The following is a 26,704-nucleotide window of genomic DNA, read 5'->3' as shown; positions in this document are numbered from 1 at the left end:
TTTGTCAATTGCTTACAAGATAATAGGTATAAGTATAAACATAGGTATGAATACATGAAATGGATACATATAAGAAAAATAAAAAGAAAGACTAGGACAGGGACAGCAGGCATGTTGGTGCGCTTATGCACGCCCCCTACAGACCTCTTGGGAAAGGGGTGAGGTCAATAATAGACAGTTTCAGGTTAAAGTTTTTGGGGTTTGGGGAAGTTGATACAAGAGGTTATAGTACAGAAATCCAAGTAGTTTTTTGTTTGAATGGGAGTGTGTGCTATTAGTCTCATGTTAGTCTCATCCATTACCAGTATAATCATTCCTACTTGATGTTCGAGGATACATAGCAGTATAGGAGGGAGGATTTTCAGTGAGGAAGTGTTTAGATTTTATTTATTTTAGTGCTGTATACTTCAGGAGCCATGCATTTCTGCACTGCCAAATAATGCAATCTTGGAAGAAAAAACAAGTGAGATTAATGGGATGGGGAGGTAATTTAATTTGTTGAAGCATTAGTTATATAAGGAAGAACCATGTGTGCACCTCAGTGATGGCACAGACTATTAAATGGCTGTTAATGAGAAGCAGGCAACACTTATTATAGTACTTGTTGCTGTAGTAAAATTGGTATTTTATTCATCCACATTATAATGAGTTGTTAGAAAAGCTGAATTTCCCCCTAGTCAAAGCTATGTTGGCCAGAAGCATATGGTCTATTAGTATGTTCCTGGTAAAGAAGGAAGTTGAAAACAAATTGGAGAAGCACTGAAAGATATGGTGGAATTGATATAAAGGTACAAGAAATCTAAAGTGCATTATTGAAAGGAGCTTAATCGGAAAAAAGTCAGTTTGCTTTAGCTAGGCTTCTTAAATAGCTTTACTAATAAATAGACACTGGGAAAAATATTTATGGAAGAGATTATTGTTTCATTTGTAATAATAATAGGCACGATACAATAGTATCTATCTATCTATCTATCTATCTATCTATCTATCTATCTATCTATCTATCTATCTATCTATTTATTTATTTGATTTGTCAATTGCTTACAAGATAATAAGTATAAGTATATACATAGTTATGAATACATGAAATGGGTACATATAAGAAAAATAAAAGAAGCAATAGGACAGGGATGGTAGGCATGTCGGTGCGCTTATGCACGCCCCCTACAGACTTCTTAGGAAAGGGGTGAGGTCAATAGTAGACAGTCTAAGGTTAAAGTTTTTGGGGTTTGGGGAAGAAACTACAGAGTATTCCAGACATTGACCACTCTGTTGCTGAAGTCGTATTCCCTGCAATCAAGTTTCGTGCAATTAACCTTGAGTTTGTATCTATTGTGTGCTCTTGTGTTGTTATGGTTGAAGCTGAAGTATTCATTGACAGGTAGGACATTGCAATGTATGATTTTATATACCATACTTAGATCAGACCAAAGACGGCATAATTCAAGGTTTTCTAGGTCTAGAATTTCAAGTCTGGTGGCATAAGGTATTCTACAACGAGTAGAGGAGTGGAGAACTCTTCTTGTGAAATATTTCTGGACTTTTTCAACTGTGCTAATATCAGATACGTAATGTGGGTTCCAGACTGATGAGCTGTATTCGAGTATTGGTCTAGAAAATGTTTTGTATGCTCTAGTTATTAGTGTGATATTACCAGAGAAGAAGCTACGTAGGATTAGGTTAACAACTCTTAATGCCTTTTTGGCTATGTAGTTACAGTGGGCTCTAGCACGTAGATCATTCAAGATGAGCATTCCAAGGTCCTTTACAGAGCTTGGATCATCAACAAGATCTTGACTATTCAGCTTGTATTTTATTTTCTGATTTTTTTTTGCCAATATGTAAGACAGAGCATTTATTTGTTGAGATTTGAAGTTGCCATTTGTTTGACCATTCTGATACATAGTCAAAATCTTTTTGAAAGGTAGCAGTATTGTCTGTGGTATTGAACAGCTTTACATCATCAGCGAAAAGAACACAGTTGCTCTTAATATGATCACAGAGGTCATTTATGTAGAGTATGAAGAGAGTTGGTCCTAGAACACTGCCTTGGGGGACACCACTATTGACAGGTACAGAATTTGATAGGACACTCCCAATTTTGACCATTTGTTGTCTGTTTGACAGGAATGTTTCTATCCAGTTATACAGTTGTCCAGAGATACCATAAGATTTTAGTTTTAGGAGTGGTTTGTCGTGTACCACTGAATCAAAGGCTTTACAGAAGTCTATGTAGATTGCATTCTTGACATTCGTCAAGAATCATAAGGTACAACACTTAATGTTAGTCATAGGGTACAAATAAGCAATAAAATCATATTAGGAAACAGTCAATATAGATCGTAATGATACAAGCAACACATTTACAGTCATACAGTCATAAGTGGGGCGAGATGGGTGATAGGATAGTTCAGGGGTCGCCAACCTTTTGGACCCCAGGGACCACCAAACTCATAATTTGAAATACTAGGGACCACTAATCGGTTCTGTGGGCATGGCCTAATTTGTGGGTGTAGTTTGGATATGTGACTGGCTGGGCATGGCTTGTATGTAAATATTATAAATATTTATATAAATATTGAATTTTTTATTTAAAAAAGAGCAATTTTTACCCAAAATCAGGCAAAGCAGGCAGGCAGATTGAGTTGCTCACCGAATCATTCAGTGATCTATCTATCTGCTATCGGCTACCTGAGTCACATAAAATTTACTTGCCGTGAGTCTGCACTGAATAATAGAACCTTCAGTCCCAAGGGAGGTTCGGCTGTGCTTAAAAGCAGAGCTGAAGATCTAAAGACTAGCTAGAAAGCAAGAAATCCAATAATTTCCTGCTTCCTAGCTCATCTAAATCTCCCAGCACAGCAGAACAGATGATGGTCAGAAAAAGGAAAAATAGCAATTTAGCAGGCAAGTTTGCTGGATAAGGAGTGAGTCGGTGGGGAGGGTTCCCACGGGCCATGTGGGCGGTGCAGCCTTGTGTTTCTGCGCAGCCTGGATAAATTGCTTTGTGGGGCTGCCCTGGGGGTGAGATTTCTCTGGGGCCCACCAAAATTTTCTCGTGGCCCACCTGTTAACAACTCTTAATGCCTTTTTGGCTATGTAGTTACAGTGGGCTCTAGCACGTAGATCATTCGAGATGAGCATTCCAAGGTCCTTTACAGAGCTTGGATCATCAACAAGATCTTGACTATTCAGCTTGTATTTTATTTTCTGATTATTTTTTTTGCCAATATGTAAGACAGAGCATTTATTTGTTGAGATTTGAAGTTGCCATTTGTTTGACCATTCTGATACATAGTCGAGGTCTTTTTGAAGGGTAGCAGCATTGTCTGTGGTGTTGAATAGCTTTACATCATCAGCGAAGAAAACGCAGTTCCTCTTGATATGATCACAGAGGTCATTTATGTAGAGTATGAAAAGAGTTGGTCCTAGAACACTGCCTTGGGGGACACCACTGTTGACAGGTACATAATTTGATAGGATGCTCCCAATTTTGACCATTTGTTGTCTGTTTGACAGGAATGCGTCTATCCAGTTATGCGGGTGTCCAGAGATACCGTAATATTTTAGTTTTAGGAGTAGTTTGTCGTGTACCACTGAATCAAAGGCTTTACAGAAGTGTATGTAGATTGCGTCTATTGCTTTGCCCTGATCGAGTTGTGTAGTCCATATGTTTTTGCAGTGTAAAAGTTGCAGATTGCATGATAGATTACATGATTGTGCAGGATTTGCTTAATTAGACAACCATTGTAAGTTGATGTAATCATGTGACATCGTGCTTGATGACTGCATTGCTTAGCAGCGGAGTTATGAATCCCAATTGCCATTGTTAAACAAGAACTACCTGTTCCAGCATTCTAGACACAAATCAGTGGGTTGAGCAAGATCTTGAGCAACCTGGCCAGTAGGTTAAAATCTGCTACACTGGCATCTGCTGATCTCAATCCAAGCTCCCTGCAATGGAACAAAAATAAATGTGTAATAATCTTGCTTTTCAAAATTATTTGTCTATATTTTTCTGCAAGTTGCTAAGTAATGCTTTAGTATGCAATCATCCAGTTTCTAAATCTTGTGAAAACGTGTAGCATGTCGAGGTATGCCTAGTAATAGAACCAGTTTGTTGTGGAGAAAGTAGGAGGAAGAGGGAGCTTAGGTATCTTTACTGCCTTGAACTGATCAAAAATAAAAGCAGTTTAAAAATCAAATAAACAAATACACCCATATTTAATTATGGAAAAGTGAGATAAATTCTTTTTTGATATACTAACAATTTAATCAAGTATTGAACAGTTGCAGTAGGTTTTAAGGGTTTAATACTATCAGTGGATGGCAGTTTTGTTCACAGAGTTAATTTTCGGATTCAACACTTGAAAAATATTTTAATGTCAAGGTAAGGGAATAGGGAATATGAATATTCACATATCCACTGCCAAAAACTACCTGAGAATTGGAGAGATGATTCAGGCAAGATGCATGAACTTGTTGAAGTAATTTGCGGTTTGATATTGAAAATAAAAGAGAACAAATTTGAATTTGGTTATGTTAGCCCTGATACAATTTTGCATATTACTTTTCACAAAACCGACTCCATTTTACAAAAAACCCTAGACCACTTTCACTGTAAAAGAGGTGGAGAAACGCTTCTTCCAAGTTCTTTTATGTCATTACTAGATCATTATTTGACCTTTGTGCTTTCTGTACCACACATACATGAGGTCATCATTCATAGTATTCTATTCCGGAACTTCCATAGGATAAAGTCCCATTTCCAATTTACCATGCATGTCCGAGACATTCTTTGGCGCTTACACCAATTTATTTTCAACTGTCATAGCTATACCAGCAGAAGAAATCCTCATTGAGAAAAATTATTAACAGATTGCTGGATTTCATTTTTTTTTCTCTTCTCCATTTCTTTTATCTCCATGATTACCATCATCATGATGGTCTGGACTATTGGCAGATCTAGCACCATCAACATGTTTTGTCTGGAGGGCATCTTAAGAGCTTGAAAATATTTTCCTTAAATGCATTCAGTGCAGTAGCAAATTCCATATCCCCAGACAGAAGCTCACTTCACTGTAGTATTTACGGAAAGGCCAGTTAGTCTACTTTGTCACTATAGATTTGTACTATAGCTTTAAACAAGGCCTCTGATTGCTTCAGTGCTATTGAGGAAATCTGGGCTCAGTATGTTAAATAATGTTAATTTTGTGGTTGGGAAACAGCCCTTGAAACCTGCAAATACAGCGAAGCTCCTTCTATTCAGTTGAAGGACAGGCAACTTGTCGATTTTATTGACTAAATATTATGAATTTTCTTATAATACTGTATTACCTGATTATAAAATTATGAAGTGTAAACTTTGAATAAGTCCCAGTTGGTCAGTTGGTAGGATTCAAGTTTCTTCCACCTTTCACTTTCTTAAATTTCATTACCAACAAATTTTTACTACTGGTTCTGTGGCCGTGGCTTGGTGGGCATGGAAGGGGAAGGATACTGTAAAATCTCCAGTCAGAGGTGGTATTTGCCAGTTTTCTGAACTACTCAACATTTTTGCTACTGGCTCTCCAGAACTGGTCAGAACCTGCTGAATACCACCTCTGAAGTTGGTCTATGTCAGTCCTAAAATGTAGTGCCCAGAACTGGATGCAATGTTCTTGGTGCATTGTGTCCAGTGTAAAAATAGAGGTGAATATATTTTCTTGGTGCTAGATTTCGGTCAGATTTCACTTCCTTTTTTGCAGTTTCAACATTGTTTGGTTCTCATGTTCCATTTTCAATCCACCAAGACGTTTTTTTTTTACTTGCACTGCTGCTCCTTGTGCTTGTTGCATCTTCTTTTTGCCATGTCTTATTTGCCTTTTTCTTTTCTAAAAAAGGACTTTTCTCCCTTCTAAAATTCAGCTGCCTGCTGCTTCCTACCCACTGTCAAAATCCTGAATCTTGATACTGTATTCTAAAGTATTATTATTGCCTTTAGCTTTGTGTTATCTGTAGATAATGATAATTTACAGCCTTCAAGTAATTTATAGCTATATGGAATAGTACAGTCCTCTAAGTTACACTGTTTAATACTTTCTTCCCACTTGACTTGTAGTCATTGATGTACAACCAACTTTGTATCCATCTAATTCTAGCACAGATCATCACATATTTCACATCTTTTCTACTAGAATATCAAACTTTTTTGCATGATTTTCAGAACTCAAGTTATCTGCCACATTTCTATGATTGACTAAACTAGTACACTATTAAAAAGAGTGATCAGTTTAATTTGACTTAATTTGTTATTATTTGTTATTAGCCCATCCTGACTGGAGAGTGATGCAGTATTTTCTTAGTGTGGTTAAACTGACAGTTTAATAATCTGTTTCAAATTTTGTCTGTTATTGACATCAAGCAGTCATCAACCTGCATCTTCACACTCTTTTGAAGTTAAGAACAATATCTGACTTTCTCCAAAACTTTCACAAGTGTAAGTGTTCTCTATGATTTTTCAAAGAAGGTAGAAGGTTCACAGTTCCCTGAGATGACCTTCAGGGCATCTAGATATAATTATCTGGTCTCACCAACATCAGCTTGTTCATATTAGCCATATTATCCCTAAATCTCTCTTTACTTAGTTTCTGCTTTGGTCTTTTTTAACACAGTTTTCATTTTTTGTTGCTTGTGGCTTTCAGTTTAGTCTTCCTTTCTACAGTTTATAGCTTCTGTGTATATTTTTGGGGTGATTATTCCCATCTTCGATTTTTATACAGATTCTTTTCATTCTTAACTAGTAAAACACCAGTCAAAACATGTATCTATAAATATGTGCTATTCTTCCCCCTTGCAGATGGAAGAACTTGAAAATGTATATCATTTAATTGATTTTTCAAAAATCTCGATTCTCAAATATGTCCTTTGATCTAAGGATAATATTGGGGTCCCACATAATAGTTCTCTAAAACTTACTGAAATTTTTTTTTTAAAAAAAACTAGTATGTACATACACCTGTGTTCCATTTTTTTCCTGTTATATCTTGAAACATGGGCTGATTCATGCAGCAGAAACTTTAGGTGAAAAATTGAAAGGTGTAAATAAAGCCGTTCTGATAACTTCTCTGATAAATACTACTGACTAGCAAGCTATGAATATTGTTTAGAAACCTTTTTGCTGTTCTTGAGCATAAGTTCAGTGAGCAAGCATAATTGATAATGGTTTCTGTGGATGTTTCAGATGACATGAAAAGAAATTATTCAATAAAACCAGCGTGGTAGAATTTTTTTTTTGGTATGTTTTTTTGGTATATTTCCAGAATAGAGTTTAGCAAATCGAATTATTCCTTTGAGTTTAAAATTAACTCTTTCCCTTGGGAGAGACTTCTTACCCTGGCATTTGGTATTGTGTTTATGATCTTTAGGAGTCAAACACATAGATTTTTGTCCTCAATTCCTAACTGTATTGGCTTTTCCCCCCCAACAGATGCCATCTCAGTATGGTCCACAAGGTATAACTGGTTACTGCCAACAGCCATATTACAACCAGCAACCACAACCTCAGCACCTGCCTCCTCAGACCCAGTACCTCTCCCAGGCCCAACAAAGGTACCAGACGCAGCAGGTAAGACCAGTTCAAGACTAGAACAGTGATGATGAATTCTATATAAAAAAGAGGATTGATGAAATAGATCTTAACCAAGACCTCATTTTCCCATTGTACTATGCAGCTATTTTCATTTTAATTTATATCACATGATTTGCCCTGGTTTTTGGATCAGAGTGATTCTTCTGACTTCCCTATATTTATCAAAAGTTATCACTAATACCTGTCTGCCTTCTTGATACATGGTGTCCAATGATATCAATTTAATACTGTGTATTCTATTAGATGCATGCATAGTATCAAATTTATATCATTTGAAACAGCTAAAACAACTGAAATATGTTCAGGGATTTCTAAGGTTGTTTTTTTTTTACATTTTTTTAAAAAACAAAACATACATGTGGGCTCCACTGAGATATTTTGCTCTTTTTAGTGGAATAAATTTGCTGGTAAACCAAGCTCCATTATGGTTCTAGAAATAATTGAAGCACCAGGATGACAGAAAAATGAATGAAATAGAGTGCATCTAACATGAATTTATATTTGATTTCTAAGAGTACTGAACAGCTGAAGACCAGGTATAGACAATGGCTTCTCCTGGGGTGTATCTCTTGTCTACTTGTTTTATTTCTTTTAATATGTATTACTCTTTCATAAATACATTTGAGTAAACTGTCAAACTATCTACTCCGACTAACAGTATATTTCTGATGTGGAAGAATTTGTCCACAATTCCTTTTACCTGAAATTATCAAACCTTTCTGTTCCATTATAGTGAATGGTGTTATTACATGTTGTTTGTCTTACAGAAGGTAAGAATTACACACATGCTTTTTACAAGTTTTGCAATATATATGAAAGGGAGAGTGCCCACTGCACTGAAAATTATGGCACAGTACAAGATTATAATTGAGAAGGCAATGTGAGATATCCATATTTTCATGGAATTATAGTGCAATACCCAAATACATAAAGGAAAATATTCAGGTTCTCAATTAATTTAGGGATTATGATATAGAATTTATTATTAGCTGCTAGATTGTTAAATGTTTATATTTTTTATTTTTTAAAAAAATGTTCATTTCTCAGAATCACTTGGTGAGATAGCCAGTCATACAAATGGAATGAATAAATGAATGAATGAATAAAATGAAGCTGTCTGTTATAAAATACTAATGTTCATTAAATTTATAGCGCTATATAGTAGGGCTGTATGGTGCATCAGATGTTTTGAAGCATATCTAACTAAGAATGTTGCATCTTTTTAAAGTAGCAGTTTATCTTCCCAGACCGCAGTGCAGTAGGCAATCCCAGAAAAATGCACAATTGCTTTAAGAGTTGCAGATTGGTCCTACTTTTACACCTCTATGCACTCCAGATGACTTTTTAGAAGTGGATCCTAATTTAGAAGTGGACCCTAATGTATAATGAGGTATAATTAGAGCCAGAAGGAAGTGTGACTTTGGAATTCACACTTTGGAACATTAAATTCCTCTCCCCCCCCCCCTCCCAGCATACAGTACAAAACAACACTTTTATTTTTATTGTTTAAAATGAAAACTTGATCATGTCTCCAAGTAATTTTCAAACAATAAATATATCTTTTTAAAATAGGTTTTCTTTATTCTGAAAAGTGAAGAATAAAATACCAGTTTGAACTGAAGTATGTTATGCTGAAATTTCATGCAAAATGACTTAATATTTTTAGCAGCCTTCTTTCGGCAGTTCTGTATATGGTTCACTCCTGTTCTTGAATATATTTTTGCTTACCTAAAGGGAATGCACATGCTGAACTGTGAGTTCATAATGAAAAACATAAAACTTAACAAATGTTTTCAGGTCAAATCTAGAATAGCGAGATTATTATTTCAAGAAATAATAGTTTGAGGGTCATACTGAGTTTAGTTATTTGTAGAGAATTGATTAAATGTTCATGATCGAGTGTCCACAAGTTTATTATATTCCAGAACATAAAAAGGTTTTGTGTTTTTTCAAACAACAACAAAATTTTCAGTCAGCTCCCAAATCTTAAATTAGGTCACAATGTGCAGTGTATTGGGCATTGTATGCAATTTAAAGCCATTTGTAAAACTGCTAACTGATTGTACCATCTCTTTCTATTTGTTTATAAGTTTTCAGCTATAAACTATAAGAAAATGTGATTTATATTGGGTGCTCTGTTGTAATGTACTTGTTTTTAGGACTTGGAACTGCTCATGAAATCCATTGTGACTACAGTTTTCTTGTTAAATAGTTCAAATCCCATGCAAAATAAATACTTCTATCTAGTATATTGCATATCTGTAACACGATAAAACATAAGGGATCTGTTTACCTCATTTGGATCAGTACATGCATTTATGGAGAGAACTGGGAAGTAACAGAATCTTCCACAGAGAAGCAGATGATGAAGCAGCAATTTTTCTGTAATTCCTCATTTTTTTATCCTTTTGTCAGAAGTACTTCCCATGCTTTCTCCTCCATGCTGCATTGAAAGCCCAGGATGGGTTGACTCCTTCCTATGACGTCATTTAGCTGAGTCTGTACTAAGATATAAAAGTCAGCCCCCGGGAGAGACCCCAGCTTTTGACTCCGCTCCTTTCAGTCACTAGCTGTGTCTCTGAAAGCGTTTCTGTTAGAGAGCACTCACCAGCAATCTTCAGTACCTTTTTTCCTCACTTCAAGCAGCTCCCAGGGCAGCTGCTCTTCCAGGAGAGTTCACTATTTGGAAATATTTATTGGATTCTCAGTTAAATATTCTCCTTTGCTTCAGTAGATCATATGCAATATTGTTAGGGAAACAAATTTATGAATTAGAACTATTTATACCTAAAATGATATAATTTTTTTCTTTTGTTACATTTTTCATTTCATTTTTAAATACTTTCTGTTTTGTTTTGTTATTTGACAATCTATGTATTTTTACTTTTAGGTTTGGATTTTTTCTGTTTATCATTATTTTAAAAGCAATAAAAGAATAAATTAAAAACTAGTTTCAAAGGTATGGTACAAGCATAGTTTGAAACCTTTAGATTTAAAAAACTAGGAAGATATCTTCATTTTTAAAAGGTAAACACTTGTCAAGTTGCAAGAATCAAATGTCTATGCTTTGTTTTATATAGAAATAATTCCTTATTACTGTTTACTTATTTTTTTTAAGTCAACTATCTCTATTTCTCATTATTTAAATCAAAGAAGTTTAATTAAAATAGCTCTTTATTCTATGCTTGCGAATATTGACTTCACAAAATATGTGTTAAATCTCTGAAGTGATAGAATTATATTTTCTTTGTAAGATTTTTGCTGCAAGAGCATAGACAGTGCCATTTATAGTTCAGTAGCATTAATAGCATAACATTCAGATATTGGTTCATAATAATAGAGCCTGTTAATTAGTTTAATAAAGTATTGCAATGAGATAGTTTTGTTCTAAAGAATATTTGTCAGAAAACAATATTGTCAATGAAGCCTTATGTGGAAATTATAGCTCTAACTAAAAGTGTTTAATAACAAGACATAATTAGTTTTCTTTATTTCTATTTATTTACTGAATCTTTAAGTTGGTTGAATTTTAAATGGTGTACAAAGCACTTCATTATCATAATCAATGAAAAGAATAGAAAATATACACTACAACAAAATCTAGGTGTTTATTTAAATGCTTGTTTGATTTCCAGTTAAATAACATAGGTTGACCACTGCCCTCTAAAAGGAAATTGAGACAAGACATATTTTGAGACAATTCTTTCAGAATGAATGGTCTTTTCCTAGCTGTTCTAATCCTGCCAAAATTAATTATATTCTCCTCAGAAAACAAGTATTTAAAACTACATTGGAGATAGGTTTAATATTTTTTACAATGAAAAGTAAGATATAACAACTGCTACCAAAATGATGACAATTCTGATTAATATTCATATTCAAAAAGCAAGAACTTTTGTAAAATGTTGGTGGGAACCTTTATGGTTTATGAAACAATTTGATTTCTAGTGGGTAATGAGGATAAATGACATTTCAAGTTAACTTGAGCAGAAATAATTGGATGCATACATTTGTTTCATTAGATAAGGCAGTGATAGCTAACCTTTTTGTCCTCGCGTGCTAAAAGTATGTGCGCACGTGTGCCTGCACCCATAATGCACTGCGCATGCGATCCCTCGCCGCCTGCGCATAGCACACGCGATCTCCATGCTTGTGCCATGCACATCTGTGCATGCTTGCATGACCCCCCCCACGTCTCTGCATGCATGTGTGCCCTCCCATGTGCCACGGGCCTCTGCGCATATGCACGTAACCCCCAATGTGCACTGCTCATCTCTGTGCATGCGTGTGTGTGTCTCTCTCTCTCTCTTGCCTTGCCTCATGTGCATGCACGGCAGATACCCAACAATCAGCTGGCTAGCGGGAGGCACGCATGCATGAGCAGTGCACTTGATCTGGGGTGACGGCTCGTGTGCCAACAGAAATGGCTCTGCATGCCACTTCCGGCACGTGAGCCATAGGTTCACCATCACGGAAATAAGGGAACATACCTGAATTGTTACTCAGTTGTAAATAGAAGTCAGATTCATCTTATGCCTGAAATATTTCGCAGAATTTAGAAAGAGGTCAGATTATTTGGGGAAGTGGGTGATCCTAAATTATGTTATTCACAGATGTGACCTAGAAACAACTGACATATTCCATCAGGAGAAAAGAAAACAGCAAAATTATCTTCAACTTCTACCGCAAAACCTGGCAGTCACTGCCCTTGCATCCAGAGAAAGGAGAAGCATAAATCATTGAGAAAAATCTTTTCTTTTCTATGAACTCTTTATATCTATAAGAAATCTGGAAAAGGTATTCTCAACAGAAGTGACACATATCTTGTCACATTTTATTATTTAACGAAATAGTTAAAATCAGATATTAAAAGCTACTTTACTTGAAAGAAACACATGCACAAAATTCATTTTTATGAAATACCTTATCTAGTTTGTTCCCCCCCGCCCGTGTATATATACTGTATATATGTATGTACGTGTCTACGTAGCACTCTCTGTTCATTTCAGAAATTTTAATTTGAAATAATTTGCTGAAAAATGAGCTAAAAGCTGCTGAAATGGGGAATTAAAAGTATATTTTTGCCTATTTAAAGAGAAACATGAAGAAGAGAGTTATGCTTACTTTGTGCATCTATTTTTTGTGAATCAGTAGTTCATCATAATTTTTCTCATTCTTGCATCCAGTTTTGGTCATCATGATATTAAAAAATGTTGAGACTAGGTAGTGTGCAGAGAAGAGCAACAAAAATATTTAGGGGACTGGAAGCTAAGACATGAAAAAGGTTACAGGAATTGGGTATGTCTACTTAAATGAAAAGAAGCACTAGAAGTAACATGATAACAGTCTTCCAATATCTAAGGCAGAATTGTTAAACTGGCAGTTCATGAGCTGGATGTGTCACATGCAGGCCACACTCTCCCGAGCTCTGCAAATGGGAAACTGTCATGAAACGTCACGTCATGGCAATGTGATGCGGCAAGTTTGACATATGTGATCTAAGGAGTCCCTGCATATTTTCCTCCACTAGTCTTTGCTGACTAGAAGGAGTGGTGCTCATCTCCTTTGACTGAGCACTCTCTGAAGACACTTCCGTGGTCATGTGGCCTGCATGGTGTTACAGAACGTTGTTGCCTTCCCACTGAAGTGGTACCTATTTATCTACTTGCATTTGCATGCCTTTGAATTGCTAGATTGGCAGGACCTGGATGAGGACAGGAGCTGAATAAGGCTGATATATTATATTGAAGAAATTACCAAAAATCTTTCAGGCCATGAGAGAGGATGGTTGTGAAATTATTTAATTACATTTGGATTATACCTGGGTATAGTATTCTTCTAGTCAACTATGGTTTCTTTATATATTGTTTTACTTCAGGAGGTGAGGTGAGAATGGGAGCTCACCCCAACATATGGCACTCAGGTCTTGAACCTCAGGTGGCTTTCCAGCCAACAAGCCCAGTGTCTTAACCACTGAGCCATCGCTGCTGGAAAGCAGGCAGCCCAGGTTTGAAACCTGATGACACACAACGAGCTGAGCTCCCATCTTTGCCCCAGTTCCTGAAGAAAAACAATATACTGGTGTATTAAAAAACCATGATTGACTAGAAGACATATCCAGTTATAATCCAAATGTAACTAAAGAGTTTCACAACCATCCTATCTCAAGACCTGGAAAGATTTTAGTAAATTCTTCAATATATTAGCCTTGTTCAACAATATTCATGAATTGTCCTCCATAAAGTCCCTTTTGTTCTTTTATAATAGATCCATTGTATTAACACAAAACTCTTAAAATATACTTAATATAAAAGAACTGCAGTATTATTTCTTTTCTTTTTTTAATAAAGTTTTATTGAGTTTTAACAAAACAAAGAAAACATCTGATTTGAATACAGCATCATTCTGGGTTATCACATTTCCATACAGACACAATTTCATATGCATCTTATGTATTCAACTTCATATATTATTATTTATTTTCCAACTTCTCACAATTTCTCCCTTTACTTCTCTTAATTTTCTTTTATGGTTATCTCATTTTCTCCTTATTCAATTGTATTTCTTTTACCTAAATTTCTGTATATTTTTATTCATTGTACTTATACTTTCGTCTGTCTTGTTTACATTTTCATATGTTCTCTTCCAACATTCTTAAGAAGCAAAATTCCCCCTATGATTGCCAATTGAAGTGCAACACCTTTAAATCTGCTTGGTACTTCCCCCTGAAAATGTAAAAGGAAAAATTATATATATGTATGTATGTATGTATGTATGTACGTACGTATGTATGTAAACAAAATAGTTATTCAAAATCATTCTAGTACTGGTATGAACCTTGTAAACCTTTCACGTTTCTTTTCAATATCTATCAATCTTTGAGAACAATTGAAATGTTTCCCTCCCTTCTTCATTATTACTTAACTGTTAATAAGCATACCATTGGATAGTCATACAGTTTTATCTCATAAATTATTTACTATTAATAAGCAAAATAATTATTCAAATTCTTTCTAATAACTGGTATAAATTTCCTTATAAATCTTTCACATTTCTTTTCAATATTTTATCAATCTTTAGAAACAATTGCAATGTTTTCCTCTCTTCTTTATTATCGCATTAATTATAAATAAACATACCATTACATAACAATACAGCTTTATCTCATAGATTATTTACTTATTTCATTTCTAACTCATTACAGTATTCTACTGTCACAACACTATCTTTTGTACCTTTGCAGAATCCTCACTTTTAACTTAATTTAGCCATTGTCTCTGTGTTTTCTAGCTGAGCAAATACCTTTAATCCTAGTATGTTTCCCCTTTTTCTTTATTTCCTGTTTTGGTCCCTCATAAGTTCTTTCCCTTTCTATCTTTCCCCTCTTTTTCTCATCCCTTTTTTAATACCCTTATCTCTTTAATTTTCCCTTCTGTAGTTTTCTTTTCTGCTTCTCCTTGCTGTTATACTTCTTTTTCAGACTATTTTTCTTTTTGGCTGTTCCCTTTGATCTCAAACTTTTAACTCCTTTCCCCCCCTTTCCCCCTTATTACCACATTTTGCATTATTTGATCATTAAAAATGGCTTCTTCTTTGTCCCGCTTCCTTTTGCTTTTCATAGTTCAGGATCTCCATTTCAAAAAATTCAAATATGAAGCTAAAGGATCTTCCTCCCCTTTCTGCATCTTCTTTCTGTTTTTTAAGACTCATCTTCAATTCCTCCAGGATTGATGGCATTTTAAACACTTTTGAACAACCACCCGATTGACTTGAAATAAAAACAGAAAAAGAAAGAAAAAACCAACGCCAAAACCTTTTTTTTTTAGATCACCAAATGATCCCAGGCTGTTCCTTCTTGTTTCTTTCCTTTACTTTTCCTTTCCGTGGGTTACTGTATCTTTTAATAAGATTTCAGTTACAATGTATCCTCGGGAGTCTTTTCAAAGTTTCACTGTTAATCCTCTTTATTTTTCCAGGTGGCTCTCTATTTTTCCATTATTCCAAGTCCCACCCTTTTGCCTCCACTCTTCTCCTTTTCAGGGCTTTAAAATGACCAAGAAAAAATCTTTATTCTCTTTTTGACACTTAGATTTCAGCTTAAGGTTGCCTATTAGTGTCAAAATAGATTAGTATAAATTTCTTTCCATACCATTTGTAATTGTCAATATAAAGGTTTTAAAAAGGGTTTTTAACTTCCTTTTCTCTCTCCTTCACCACTTAAAGATTTTCTTTCAGAAGTATCCCTCTAGGTACTTTTAGATTCAGGGTACCTTGCTTAGATGTTCTCTGTTGTTTAGCCCGGTCTGTCCTGCTTTCCTCTTTGTCTTCCTCCTGCACAATCTTATCCAGTCGGGTTCTTCTTTGAGGTGGCCATTTCTTTCTTTTTTTAAATTAAATTTTATTTGGGTTTTCACGCATACAAAATACAAGTAAAACATCTTTTTTGAAAGTAGCATAGTCCCAGGTTGAACTTCTTTATACAGACACAAAATTCAATTTCATGCTCCTTTTTATGTTCTATTCCATATCTTATATTATTCTACATTTTCTATATAGTATTTTCCCCTCTTTTAATTTTCTCAATTTTATTTTGATTATCTCATCTCAATTCAGATCATTATATTTATACTTTGTCTGTTCTGTTTCAATTTCATATTATCTTTTCTCATTAAACAAATTTTCTCCTGTAGTTACTAATTGGAGTATGACACCTTAATATCTTTTAATTACATCCTTCAACTCTTATTTAAACTTCAATATATACCTTAAGGTTATGACCTTCAGTATAATACATAATACATAACTTCCAATCGAATTTTGCTTGGTACATTCTTATAATACACACTATATTCTTTTTTTAAAAAGATTATAAATATATGTAATTATAAACCCTCATTCCATTCCAATTCAGTTCCATCATTAATAATCATTAAAATCTTAACATCTTTAACACTTCTTTTCAATTAAATATCATACTTCCTTAAAGAAACATATAATCTCCATAATTAATTTTTCCCTTATTTCTCTTCACATATGTTTTGTAAATCATTAAATATTCATTTTGTTACATTTATTTATTGACAAGCATTCCACTGAATTATGATAGCTATTTTATCAAACATTTTAATCATACATTGTTTCATATTTTCTAAAATTATTTCTGTTTCTAATATAACAATACTATCTTATGTACCTTTGCAGAATCCCTTTTTCCATTAATTTTCACCCATTATCTCTAAATAGGCCCTGTTTCTCTATATTTTGTTTCTGTCCTTTATAACTTCTTTTCCTTTCTTTCTTTCCTCTCATCTTTTCCCTCCCCCTTTTACCCCCTTGTCTCCCTACTTCTAATTATCTCTTCTGCATTTCCCTCTTCTGTTGCTTTCTGATTTTATACTTATTTTTCACTCTATTCTTTTTGGAGTTGTTTTTCCAAATCTTAAACTTTCCATTCTCTTTCCCCCCCTTTCCTTTTTTCCCCACACCTAAGATTACTTGTTCATTAAAGATGGCCTCTTCTTTGTTGCAATCTTCTTGTTCTGCAGGCATTTCTTGTTGTTTCTCATAATTCCAAATCTCCATTTCTAAAAACTGAAATACAAAGCCAAAAGAACCTCTCTCTTCTTGTGCATCTTCTTTGTACTTTTTAAGTTCCATTTTCAGTTCTCCTAAAGGTGGAGCCATTTTAAACAGTTTTAAACAACCACCCGATTGATTTTAGTCATTCAAATACAATAACGAAAAATCCAGAAATCATCAAGTAATCCAAATAGTCCCAAGTTATTTCTTATTATTTCTTTTTCCACTTTCTCTTCCTGGGGTTTTTGTTGTGATATTTCAGTTAAACTGTATCTTTTGGAAGTCTTGTTGAGATTTTGCTGTAAGTTCTTTTTAATTCCAGGCAGTCTCCTCCCTTCCAGATCCTGCCCTTTTATTCTTTTTCTCTCCTTTCCTGTTTTCAAAAGCTTTTGATTATCCAGATATCTTTATTATCCCTTTGACTTTTTATTTTCAGCATTAAATGCCTATTAATGTCAAAATGGATTTTTTTCCAATTTCTTGCTTAAGTCTCTTAGCTGTCAGTATAGGAAAAGGAGAAAAAAACCCAAATCTTTTCCCTTTTCTCTCTCCTTCGCAGCTTAAAAATCTTCTTAGGGAACAATGTTTTTTTTTAATAGTTTCAATTCCAGGGGACCTTTTTTTTTTTTTTTTTGCTGTTTAACCCAGTCAACCAAAACTTTCTCTTCTTATCTTCCTCCTGCACATTCTTTTCCGGTCGAGTTCTTTGTGGTGGCCATTTCTGACCACCGCTACAACTGCCTTCGGGAAAGGGAGTAATGGCTAACTGGGGAGGAGAGGTGCAGCTCTCCTCAACCCTGCAGGCAGTCTCCCCCCTCTTTACCACCTCTATGGGGTGGCTTAGCCCTGAAACCAGCCAGCTCGGGGCACTCCAGCAGCGAGTACGGATCGAAGCCTCGCAGAAACGAGGTTGCGGTCTGTCGCCGAAGAGGCTCAAACCGGAAGTTCCGAGGTGGCCATTTCTGATCACCTCTGCAACCGCCTTCAGGGAAGGGAGTTTAGACCAGCCAAGGAGGAGAGATGCGGCTCCCTTCCACTCAGCTAGCAATCTTCTCCCTCTTCACCACCTTTACGGGGTGGCTTCAGCCCTGAATCCAAAGGATCGGGGCGCTCCAGTGGCAAGCACAGATCAAAACGGCGCATGATCGTGGATTTAGGTCTGTCGCTGAAGAGACCCAAACCGGAAGTCCAGAACTGCCGTATTATTTCTAATGTCTCTTCAGATTTTTAGCAGATAAATGAGAAAAGCAATTATCTTGCAGAAACAACTACTGTGTTATTAAATTTTTCATGTTGATTTTCTCTTAGAATCTGTATACAGAAAATTTACAAAAGATTATTTTGATGTTTCCTTTTCTCATTTATTTAGAGTTTTTATGTTTTTTACTTCTCTAATTATTTCTTATTCATCTCATATATTTTACAAGAGGGATAACTATATTAAGTATAGTATCACTTTTCTATTCCATACATCCTTCATTTTGTGTTTTTCTTTCTGTCTTGTCCTTGTCTCTTCTCTTTGGCACAATAACAACATCATAGGGTTTTTGTGCTAGAGTAGAAAGACAAGTCTATCTAAGAGTAACAAGTCAGTTACACTTATTGAGACATCATGCTGCTGACTGGCATGTACACTTGTTTTCCTTTCCAAGTCAACATGCACACACACACACACACACACACACACACACACACACACACACAGAAACATATCCCTAAAATTCTTCTGTCTGTTTGTTAGCCAAAAGGATGCATCATAGAGCAACAATCTTTGAAGCAAGGTACCTCAAATGTGCTAACTTAAAAGAATATCTCCAAAATCTGGGACTCATACATTGATGGCTTCAGCCATATTTTTATCCTTGGCAACTGAGAAACCCTATTCTAGTTTAATGTTAAAAATAACCATGTTATTTAATAATCCTAGATTCTATTGGGTTTTGCACACATAAAAAGCTTTCTAATTAATTCAGTGTAAAAATCAGTGCGTATTTTAACTAGAAAGATATTTATTGGAAACCTGTCCTACATTTCTTCATGCCTATTTATTTATAAATAAATTCCTGAGAAGAAACTAAACACATTTCTTTGCAATTTAACATTGTTGAGTTAATAGCTTTTATTATCCAGAAGAACCATCTGCTCGTGGAACTGCTTTTTTTCTTGATTCAGAAAAGCATTGACAGTGGTTTGACTCTGCTGTAAGCTTGGGGCAATGCTATGACCTCATTTATATGAGCGAGCCCTGGGGTTCGTATGCACTTGCAGAGGTATGCTGATGGAGTGTTCTGCTGTGTGGAGCATTGAGACCCAAATTCTCTGCTTGCACAGCAACATAGCTTAAAGCTGTCACCCTCTAGAGATTGTAATGTTGTTTAGCTCCTGAACTGATTGATAGTGCTGACTTTTGAATCTTCAACTCTAGTTCCGATCTCCTACGGATCAGACAAAAGTGTTTCCTCAAGGACTTCCAGATATCTGGCACTTGGGGGGAAGAATGCCATGCGTGTTTGTGTATGAGTGAAAGGATCACTTTTTGCATTATGACAACCTCATACTAATTTTTTTTTAAATGTAATGTACTACAATGTTAATTTGTACTACAATGTTAAAGTACTACAATGTTAATTTGAAATTAGAGCAATACATATGTTTTTATGGCATGTAATTTCAAGCTTTTAAATATCTTTTAATATGCATACATGTCTCTGTGTGTGTGTGTTTATTTGATTTTATGTGTATGCAGGCACGCACACTGGTTTATCCATAAGGGTAATCTCAGTGATTAAGGTGTCTTCCACATTTAGCATGAAAAACAAAAGCCAGAAAAGACATGTAGAGGGGAAAGAATATATATGTAGAGTTCATTAAAGTTATTCATTAAAGCCCATATAGGTATATACGTAGCAGTGGTGGGATTCAAAAATTTTTACTACCAGTTTTGTGGGCATGGCTTGGCAGACGTAGCAGGGGAAGGATGCTGTAAAATCTCCAGTCAGAGGTGGGATTTGCCAATTCTCCGATCTACTCAAAATTTCCGTTACCGGTTCTCCAGAACTGGTCAGAACCTGCTGAATATCACCTCTGATACATTAAAAGGGAGGGAGGGAGGGGGGAAAGTAGGGAGGGAGTAGTGTTCTTATAGTATTCTTGTAATAACTGATACACATTACAATAAAATCAACAGTTAAACTGATAATTTTCAATTTCATTTTACACATGTTGTACATTGACAATAAACATTACTCAACAACAAATGGTTCTGTATTTCTTTTTTAAATATAAGATTTCCTATGTTTTATATATATATGTGTGTGTGTGTGTGTATTACTCTGAGAAGCACAAAGCCGAAGACACAGGCCTGAAAATGTTGAATGAGATTTCGTCAAAACGTCGCCAGGACACTTCCAATTTTATGCGGGAGAAAACCCGAATAACTATCTATCTATCTATCTATCTATGTATCTATCTACCTATCTATCTATGGTATTCAGCTTTGTTTGGGTATTCTCCCACATCATTATAGTTGTGCTTTTAAAGTTGTGGCAACGTTTCGGCAGAATCTCATCTGCCATCATCAGGCTTCTGTATTGTGTTTGTCTGTATATACATATACGTGTGTGTGTGTGTGTGTGTGTTATGTGTGTGTGTCAATGAAAAACTATCTAGAGCAGTGGTTCCCAAAGTGGGCAGTACTGCCCCCTGGGGGGCAGTGGGATGTCTTAGGGGGTTGCTGAGAGGCAATGGGGCCGGCAGGGGGTTGCTAAGAGGCGGCAGGGGGGCTCTGGAGATGAGCAGCAGGGCACAATTCAGGGGTGAGAAAAAATCCCGCCGCCGCCATGTTAAAGGCAAGGCCCTGCAGGATCATCCCATTGACTTGCACTCTCTGGTGCAAGGAGCTCCACCCCCAAACACAGCATTGGGAAAGGAGAGCAAAGCCAGAGTGGCTTTGCACTCCTTTTCAAACATCCCCCCCGCCGCCGTGTTCCACCCCATTGAGCCCCTTGCACCGGAGGCACCTGCCCAAATTTCCTGTTCAGGTGCACGAAGTCAATGGGTGTGAGCCTCAGAGAGGGAAAGAGAGAGGAAAGAGAAAGAGAGAGAGAGAAAGAGAGTAGGAAGAAGAGAAAGAGAAAAGGAAAAGAAAGAAAAAGGGACAAAGAAAGAGGGGGAATGGAAGGAAGGGACAGAAGGAAAAAGAAATAAAGGAGGGAGGGAGGGAGGAAAAAGATAATGAGATATCCATTCTAGTCCAATTACCTCCAACAGGGTTAGAAGTGTGTGTGTGTGTGTGTGTGTGTGTGTGTGTGTGTGTGTTCTCCTTGTAATTTACCAGTGCATTTTGGTTTTGCCTTCTTCAGAATTGGCACATTGGGGAAAAGTAATTTTTTAGGATGGAGATTTGGTCTAATGGATCCTGTTTAAAGCCTCAACAAAAAGTGAGAGCTTCCTGATAGTCTTAGCCATGTTTCATCCACAAAACCTTTAATTAATAGAAGCCAAAGATGTTTCAATGTGCTGGCAAAGATGCTGGCAAAGTTGTTTCAATGTGGAAAAGGGCCTCTAAACTAGGCCTCATTTCAATCTGATGCATCAGTTCTCTCCCTCTCCCTCTCTCCCTCTCCCTCTCTCTCTCTCCCTCTCTCTCTCTCTCTCTCCCTCCCTCCCTCCCTCCCTCCCTCCCTCCCCCTTTCATCCCTCCATGCCCCCCTTCTTTGTCCCTTTTTCTTTCTTTCCCTTTTCTATTTCTTTTCTTCCTTCTCTCTTTTCTCTCTCTCTCTTTCCCTCTCCCAGGCTCACCCCATTGATTTGGTGCACCGCTCTGCTCAGACTTGCTTGGGCAGGTCCCTCCAGTGCAGCGGGCACAATGGGGTGGACCTGTGGGGCCGGCACCTAGAACGCAGCAGTGCTGGCACGTTTGAAAAGTAGAGCAAAGCCGGAGGTCAGTAATTTTTGCTGCAAAGAATCACAAAAGCTTCTGGGTTGTGCGCAAGAAGGAACACATATGTCAATGCAATTCAGCAACATAAAATAAAGAAATACAAATAAAACAAATCAACAAGAATTGGCAAAGCATCTCTGATTAGATTTTATTCACTACTAGAATCCAATCAGAGATGCTTTGCTGATTCTAGTCCAATGACCAGATCCAGCAGGGTTGGAAGGGAGTATGTGTATATGTGTGTGCATGGCTGTCAAAACTCCAAAAACAGGCCAAGTAGTTCTGGGGAGGCCAGTCATAAATTAGAACACTTGCTAAGCAACCAGCCATTAAGTGAGGACCTCTTCTATTTGGCTTGCCAGTCACCAAACCATGCCCACCCAGTCATGTGACCAGCAAGCCACACCTACCCAATCACATGACCAGCAAACCACATCCTCAAATTAGGCCATGCCCACAGAAATTTGAATCCTGCCCCTGGGTGGGGGGCATTGAGGATGAGTTTGTAGCACCAAAGGGTGGTGGACTGAAAAAGTTTGGGAACCACTGATCTAGAGTAAAGTGCTTATTCTCCATGTTATGTGCTAACATATAATTTATGTTAATTATTGTAAGTTTCTCATGATTTTCCTTTTTATAACATTTGATCATTTTGAAACAATAATGAAAAATCAATACTTCTAAATGATTTGTAAGAACACTACTGCATTATTACAGGCATTGGATTCCCTTGTGCAACCTTCCATAGTTTCTTCTGATCATTCTTTGACTTTTGGTGGCACAATTGCCAGACTTAATGGTGTAGTTTCCCAACATTTTGAGGTAGAAATGAAAGGAAACTGAAAAGTAATTACTCAAATTAAAATTAAAATGGATGAAAATTCTATCCAGGAAAATACTGCCATCCCCCACCTATATAACTCTAGTAACTGTGCACTTTACCTTCTTTCCCAATGTTGGAAAACTTCACAAACAATTTGGAGTTTGGAGAATTAACTTCCAGAAGTATCCAAACCATGCCAGAATGGCTGACTTGCATGAGCCCTGAGGAATACCGGAACATTCTGGAAGGTTCTTGGATACTGTATTGTATGCTTTTCACATACATAGTTCAAATAAATAGTTCAGATCAACAACTGCCATGGTAATTTTTTAGTAGAAAGAAAAATGTTAGCATATTCAAAGCCTATTCATTTTGAATATCCATTCAAAATGAATAGGCTTTCCTCTTTTAATTCAGAATTCATTTAATTTTGTAAATGTCTTTTTAAAAGTATTTTAAAAATGTTTTTAAATAAGTAGTTTAAAAATGTTTTAAAATAAGTATTTTTGCACAAGATTTTAATTTGATAGATGTTAAATTAGATGAAAGTAGTCTTAGCAAACTCCCTTGCCATTCATATTGATCACACGGACTTGAATATTGTCTAATAAAATACTGCATTCTTTCATTTGATTTTTTGTCCATTTCCTGTTGATTTTTAAATCACTAAAATATTTTGCCTGTGATGTGCTTGGCTTTAGGAAATCAAAAAGAATTACTGTATTAATTTTTGTGGTCCAGAATATCTGACATTCTAAATTATATCTGAAGATGGATTGCTTTAAAAAAAGTTATGCTATTTAATCAAATAGACATACTGTATGTATTATCATTATTCAGTTATGATTTAAGAGCTTTCCTAAATTAGAAATTTCATTCACAGAGGACATGCATTAGAGTATCCTTAATATATTTTGGTTATTATACAATGTTATGAATGTTAATTGTGGAATCCCTTACAACATTAGTAGTCATAATACAACAGTTATGAGAAACTTATCTTGAAACACTGGAAAGTTGACCTGGACAGTAGTTAAATTGTATAGACAGAATTGGATAAACTGATTAGAAACTTTTATTTCTAGGTACTAAACCCAATTATTTTTCTGACTTCTTTCAACAGAGACTCATATTGTAATGCAATACAACTTTAGAAACTTGGCTTTGAGCAGAGGAGCAACCTAAGGCATATTGACTTCCTGCTCATTCTTTTGACTCTTTTGGTTAGCTGTTCACAGTATACTGTAGTGTTTTTTAAACATTCTGAAATGTAATTTTTGAAGGAAATGTTTCATTTTTCTGCCATTCAGGGATTGATGATAATGATATTTATTAGGTGTGTAAAGACTGCCCATTCCAAAGGAATCTATAATAATATGCAATATGTGTACCCCTTAATATCATGATAATTTTAGACATAAATTGTTATCTTGTAATGTTATTTTTAAATCAATAAAAATGTGTGAATGTTGAACCATTGTTCATAATTTTCCTTTCCCTTTCTAGTTAATTTTTCATTTGGGAGGTTTCTTAGTGGTTTGCCGTTCAAGTATCAGTGTTAGAATTTCTGTAAAAAATTCTGAATTAGCCAAAAAAAAGTATGAATAGGAGTATTTTGAATGAAAAATGTACCAATGATACACAAAAATTTCACATCATCGTTCTTTAGAATATATTCAGAACTTTATATTTATTTTTACAAACCACTTCATTGCACAATTATCTAAAAGAACTGTACAATGAGATTTAAATATTGTTATGAAAAAGTAATTGGTATCACTTCCCGTGTTACTTGCTAATTTGTGTATCTTCATAATGAAGTTGGAAAAATGAAATAAGTCTGGATGACAGATTAAATGGATGGAAAACCAAAGCTTTGCATGGACAGCTCTTGAAAAATACTGAAGGAAAATATGATAACAACTTGAAATGGGAGACAGAAACCATCAAGAAAGAAACAGAAGATTTAATACTTGATGCTCAAGAACAAGCACTACAAACTAATGCCATGAAAGCAAAGATACAAAAATCCACTGACAATCCAAACAACTGACTTTGCGATGACAAAGTTGAAACTGTTTCACACTTAATATGTGAGTGCAGTAAAATCATGCAAACTGACTACAAAGCTAGACATGATAAAATTTCTAAATTAATCCACTGGTCATTTTGTAAAAAATATACCCTATCTGTATCCTAAAAGTCATGGGAAGATAAAGTGGAAAATGTGATGGTGAAGATCTTGTGGGACTTTTGAATACAGATGGATTGCCATTTGGAACAAAACACACCAGATATTACGGTTGTCGAGGGCCAAAGAGTACAATTTATTGTTATTGCTGTACCAGGAGACGCCAGTGTAGAAGAAAAAATCACAAAATATCACTACCTGGCTATCGAAACTACACGGTTATGGATGAAACATGTAACAGTGATACTCTTGGTCATTAGTACCATGTCCAAGAATTTTACAAAACACATCAAGAAATTGCAGCTTCCTGTAATAATACCAGTGGAATTGCAAAAAACTGTGCTCCTCGGAACATTGTATATTTTAAGAAGATACTTGGTTGATACCTAGGATGCTGGCAGCAACCCATATCAACCACTAGCACTAGTCACTGGTATGTGTGATACATTTTTAAATGTTCGGTTGACTGAGTTTCATGTTTGATGAATAAAAGAAATAATAATAATAGCAATAATCATAATAATAATAAAATACTTTTGCATTTAATGAAAATAATAATAATAATGTGCCCAGGAACAAGCCGTATAAATCAGTTCCATGAAAGCAAAAATTCAACATGTCAGCAACAACAGTAAATGTTGTTTATGCAATGAAAAAGTTGAAAGAGTGGATGACCTTATCAGTGGCTGCAGCAAAATCTCACAGATTGATTATCTACAACATCATGATAGAGTTGCCAAAATTATACATTGGAAGCCTTCAAGAAGTTTGGGTTTGAATGCAGCAAAAATTACTGGGAACACCAAATTGACAAAGTTATTGAAAACGAGCAAATCAAGATTCTGTTGGATTTTCGGATCCAAACAGAGAGACATGTAGCCCAAAACACACATGACATCAGTATTGTGGAAAAGAATAAAAAGTCTGGTTCATTGAAACTGCACTACCAGATGATACACAAATTGAAGAGAAACAGCTAGAAAAAATAACAAAATATTGTGATTTGCACATCGAAGTTGAGTGACAATGGAGGAAGAAATCAATGGTTGCACCAATAGTAATAGGAGCCCTTGGAGTAATACCCAAAGCACTGCCTAGATACATGGGAATTTTGAACTTACCCTGACTTTGCAAAAAAACAAAACAAAACCCACACTACTCAGAACTGCCTATATACACGGATGCTACCTTAGTAACTCTTAGGTCCTTGATTAAGACTTGAACTGTTAAGTTTTTACAAGTCCCAGACTGAATCAAATTGAAGATTAAAATAATAATAATAATAATAATAATAATAATAATAATAATAATAATAATAATAATAATAATAATAATATCCTTGCCAAATCTTTCAACTATGTAGGGTTACTTCTGCAGACATTCAGGAATATATGGTATGTTCTGTGTATTATTCTGAAACAGTATGAATTGCTGGTGTTGTAGAGGCTGTAAATCATGTATTAAATTAGGATTTTTGTATGCTATATTGAGCTGGATAAGCACACTTACCTAATTATGTGAATGTAAGGTATAACATGT

General features: G+C 35.5%; 1 protein-coding gene across 18 annotated transcripts in view; it reads left to right on the top strand.

Moving 5' to 3' along the window:
- ARID1B (AT-rich interaction domain 1B) overlaps positions 1-26,704 on the top strand; it is a 410,221-nt gene that overhangs the window by 102,619 nt on the left and 280,898 nt on the right. For 17 of the 18 annotated variants that reach the window (XM_087939114.1, XM_087939103.1, XM_087939088.1 and 14 more), the window contains exon 3: positions 7,469-7,606. The exons of the other annotated variant lie outside the window; for it this stretch is intronic. In XM_087939114.1, coding sequence (XP_087795240.1) covers positions 7,469-7,606 — 138 coding nt within the window. The remainder of the gene's footprint in view (positions 1-7,468; positions 7,607-26,704) is intronic. 18 annotated transcript variants of the gene reach the window in all.

This window comes from Pseudonaja textilis, chromosome 1 (genome assembly GCF_049901715.1).
Source record: "Pseudonaja textilis isolate UNSWEBS1 chromosome 1, rPseTex1.2, whole genome shotgun sequence".
NCBI classification, from domain to species: Eukaryota; Metazoa; Chordata; class Lepidosauria; order Squamata; family Elapidae; genus Pseudonaja; species Pseudonaja textilis.
Note: the sequence above shows the minus strand (reverse complement) of the source record. Positions and strands in the feature narration are given on the sequence as shown.